Source organism: Diadema antillarum, unplaced genomic scaffold (genome assembly GCF_040938485.1).
Source record: "Diadema antillarum isolate AM-2024a unplaced genomic scaffold, OU_Dant_1.0 seq00001051_RagTag, whole genome shotgun sequence".
Lineage (NCBI taxonomy): Eukaryota > Metazoa > Echinodermata > Echinoidea > Diadematoida > Diadematidae > Diadema > Diadema antillarum.
In genome coordinates, this window is record NW_027271881.1 from 456,445 (window position 1) to 460,527 (window position 4,083).

General features: G+C 42.1%; 1 protein-coding gene across 1 annotated transcript; it reads left to right on the forward strand.

Moving 5' to 3' along the window:
* The first annotated feature begins 2,103 nt into the window (after positions 1–2,103).
* On the forward strand, positions 2,104–4,083 carry LOC139743124 (potassium channel subfamily K member 15-like). The gene is made up of 2 exons (XM_071653632.1): positions 2,104–2,542; positions 3,359–4,083. Exons 1-2 carry the CDS (start codon positions 2,104–2,106, stop codon positions 4,081–4,083), a joined length of 1,164 nt encoding a protein of 387 aa, XP_071509733.1.

Consider the following 4,083-nt stretch of genomic DNA (forward strand, 5'->3'; position numbering starts at 1 on the left):
CTCGAGGAAAGTCTTGCTCATCTTTAATGCAGGGGCGATTGAGGATTAATACCCGATAACATTTTTAATGGTAGCGAATAGGTTGGACTATACTCGTAGTCGATAATGTGCACAATTAAAATGGAATAGACGAAGTCCAATTTCAAGCGTCATGATGCTGAAAGAAATCTTCTTCTTTCCAACTGACATCAACATGAGGACATCTATAGACTGCATGAATAAATCGCGAGCATCAATGAATTAAGTCGGATGTTGATTGGTGTGTTTCATGTCTAATGTCAAGATAAGGGTGCTCGGATGTCGGGGAATGTGGTTTTAGACAACAAATATAATATGCATAATCATACATGCGCACGCATTCACAGGCATGTATAAACACACACACACACACACACACATATATATACATATATATATATATATATATATATATATATATATAATATGTATATATATACATATATATATATATATATATATATATATATATATATATATATAATATGTATATATATACATATATATATATATAATATATGTATATATATATATATATATACATATATATACATATTGTGTACATAACCCTTGATGTAGTTGGCTACTGTATGGAGTGTTGGACGAGTTTTAATTATTCGGGGGTTTTTTAACAAAGAAAACTACTCGATTTATTCATGATGATAATACAAGACATTCCAGTTGATTTAAAACCTATGCAGATGAGGCAGGAGGATTTGAAGAAAATGAGAGTGAGAGAAAGAGAAGTAGGTCCAATTTCTCTTTTCCTCTAGCTTTCCGGGCTACCCCTTTCATCTGGTGTTGACAATCATAAGCCCACCTCCCTCCACAAGCACCAGCTCAAATTCTCCTTGTCCAGGTCAATCCACGTTGGTGATGCGAGTTCACGCTCCTTGCTGAACACAAAGGAGAAAATGTAATCGGGTGCCTATTATTGGAACGACGCGTCGCTCTGAAGCCTCGGCGTGGGTAAAAGGTATTTGTAAAGAAAAGGTCCCACATATGCGTGACCATTCTTCTGGTGGACTGGAGTGGCAAAACAACACGCCCTACTCGCAGAAATATCCAACACAACGCGGTTACTGAGATGTGCTAGACGCAGACGTATATGTGAGTGTACGTCTGTATACGGTTGCATGGTTACTCCACAAGTTTATTTCACCTTATTATCATTACAACGGAAAAGTCATTTAACGGAGCGGGGTGAGTATAAATGACATAACTATCATTATTTTGATAACTGATATACTATTGTGATTGCCTTGGTTCCACTGGTTGATCCAATATGATCGTCGTAGAGGGTATCTTTGGTAGATAGGAGTAATACGTGCGCACATATTATTGTATAAAGCCCCATAGGATCTGTTATCATTTATTCTCGGGCAATATTGCGCCGCAGCACTCAATTAATTCGACATCATTGAGGTCATTTCGGTCGCTTGATCCTTGACATTCAACTCCTCAAGTAGTTAGAGTGATCTATAGTGCCTTCCGTGTTGCTTAGTTTTATGTCAAACGAGCAGTAATGCGATACCGCGTGCATTGGCATATCTGCCATAATATACTTGGGATAAACGAAAATTGCTCCACCGATGTAAGAGTTTGAAGTACATAGTTATTACATGAATGTAGATAATTATGTAGTTTCATCGCAAACAAAAAAGGGGGCTAAGCGCCATTGTTAAACATTTAAAGTATAAGTCTATCATCACCGCGAAATAAATCCTTTCCAGTGATACTTGCAACATATCAAGGAATAATCTTTACGAAGTTATGATATCCCGTATTTTCTTTCCTTTTCTGTTTTTTTTTTTACAGCTTTAATCGCAAATATCTCAACTTAGCAAGAAAGGAGTTAACTCGTTGGGCGATAAAAGTCTTCATATATATATTTTATTAGGACTGTTCTTTCGGGTGTTTTCTTTTCATCTAATTTGCGAATCATCGGGTAAAAAAAAAGTGACGTCAACATGATGTATTATTGTCTCTCCCTCTTAAGTAAATCACTGTAAATCAGGCAAGTTTTCACAGTTTCAACCAAAAATTATTATGAACGCGCACTTTCTCTAGACATCTCCACCCATGATGGCTACCGATAACCACAGTGACAATGCTACGTCATCCTCCACCTGCGCATCGAGGTGCTGTGCGGGGTTCCGGTCTTGCTTGCCCCGTCTGCTGCTCATCCTGGGCTACATCAGCTACCTGTTGCTTGGCGCCCTCGTTTTCTCCCTCGTCGAGGAGCCGAGCTACGCCACTCTCGAGCACGAGCAGCACGAGAAGATCCTGTCAGCGGAAGATCGGGCCATGATACGATTGAAGGCGGCCTACGAAGATGCCGCTGGCAACGGATCCAAACCGGTCTGGGACTCCGAGGCGATCCAGAGGCAGATACAAGCTATCGTCGAAGAAATGGAGAACGCTGCCCTGAAAGAAGGACCCGAAAACAAGACTGTGCACCTTGGGGATGAGTGGAGTTTTGGCAACTCTCTGCTCTTCTGCATGACCACGACTACTACCATTGGTGAGATGAAGCTTTGAAAGATTAGAATCAGACAATTGAAACATAAGTAAAATAATTGAAATTTCTACGCCCAATCATGACTTATCAGCAAAGTCACTCTCAACTGCGTAAATGATTTTTCCTCAGTTCTCTAATTTCCTCCCGTAAGCCTAGACATGTTGTTGAGAGCTTGTTCCAATGTAACATACATGGAATTTCATGGTCTGATAACTTTCGCAGAGAGTGAAATATCAAAATTGATGTGTCTTAATTTCGTACACGTAATGAAAAGTTGTTAAGCGGATAAAGCACACTCCTGATGACTTTCAACCGCAGTCAATGCGTATGTTGTATTAGAAATCATAAGCAGCGCCACTCGCTCCGCTTATATTTTGGTTAGTATCGGTGTATACCAAGACGTTTTTAGCATGGCAACTGAGGATGAAGGGGGGGGGGGGAGTGCTTATGAGCAATTCGATGAACGCTACCTTACCTGGGAATTTTGTGATAACATTATTTTCTGCACAAGCATGTTGACACCGCCATGATGCTCTTTGACCAAAGTGTAGACTACACAATACGCATTCGATAACTTGTGCATGGAAAGATAAGATGTGTTAGTGATTGAAGAATAATGAAAGGCAGGCTTGGTAAGAAAGACCCTAACTTTGATGTGAGCATGCTCCTTGCGTTAGTTCATCCTGCAGACATGAATATTATACTGTGACATTTTTCACTTCTGCATATATTTATTGTGTTGTATGCTTAGCTTTTCTTTGAGCACTGACCCAAGCGTTCTATGTACAAACATCGGTTTTTTTTTTCATCCATCTATAGGGTATGGTCATCTCGTACCGCACACAACGGCTGGCAAGGTGCTGTGCATATTCTACACGTGGATAGGCATTCCCTTGACCCTTCTCCTGCTAGCTGACATCGGCTACCACATGGCTATCGCTGTCGTGAAGATGTTCAACCAGTGCGCTCGTCGTTGCTGCGGAAGTCGCAGAAGCATTCAAACGAAGAAGACTCACCGCGGGGATCACACCACGACAGACGGGGCCGAAACAGAACGCGATGAACCACTGGAACTGGATCTGACCGACGCCTCTGCCGGCAGCCCTAGTAGTAATGCAGCCACAGACACTGATGAGCCTTTGCACGTGCAGCGTGCTAATGACGATAAGAAAGTCATATATCGTGACGATGACGATGATGACGACGACGCGCTGTTGGACGAAGTACCCTTGTTCCTCCCCGTCATCATTTTTTGGACCAACCTCATCCTGAGCGCGCCCGTCTTCGGTATGTTCGAGAGATGGGACTACGGCACCTCCTTGTACTTCCTGTTCATCTCAGTAACCACCGTAGGGTTCGGTGACTTCGTGCCAAAGAGCCACGTTGGACTCCTGTGTGCCTGGTCTGGTCTGCTGGTCACGTCCATGTGTTTTTTCCTCTCTTACCGGAAGGTTATCGGCATGGCCAAATGGGTGCTGGCATTTCTTAATGACAAACTGGGTGTCGCGAAGAAAACGAATGTGGAACAGTATTCGCACATCTAG

Excerpts from the sequence above, each read along its gene's own strand:
- LOC139743124 (XM_071653632.1), top strand. The coding sequence starts at position 2,104 with ATGGCTACCGATAACCACAGTGACAATGCTACGTCATCCTCCACCTGC. Across the intron at positions 2,543-3,358 it reads GACCACGACTACTACCATTG|GGTATGGTCATCTCGTACCG; the intron begins GTGAGATGAAGC and ends ATCCATCTATAG.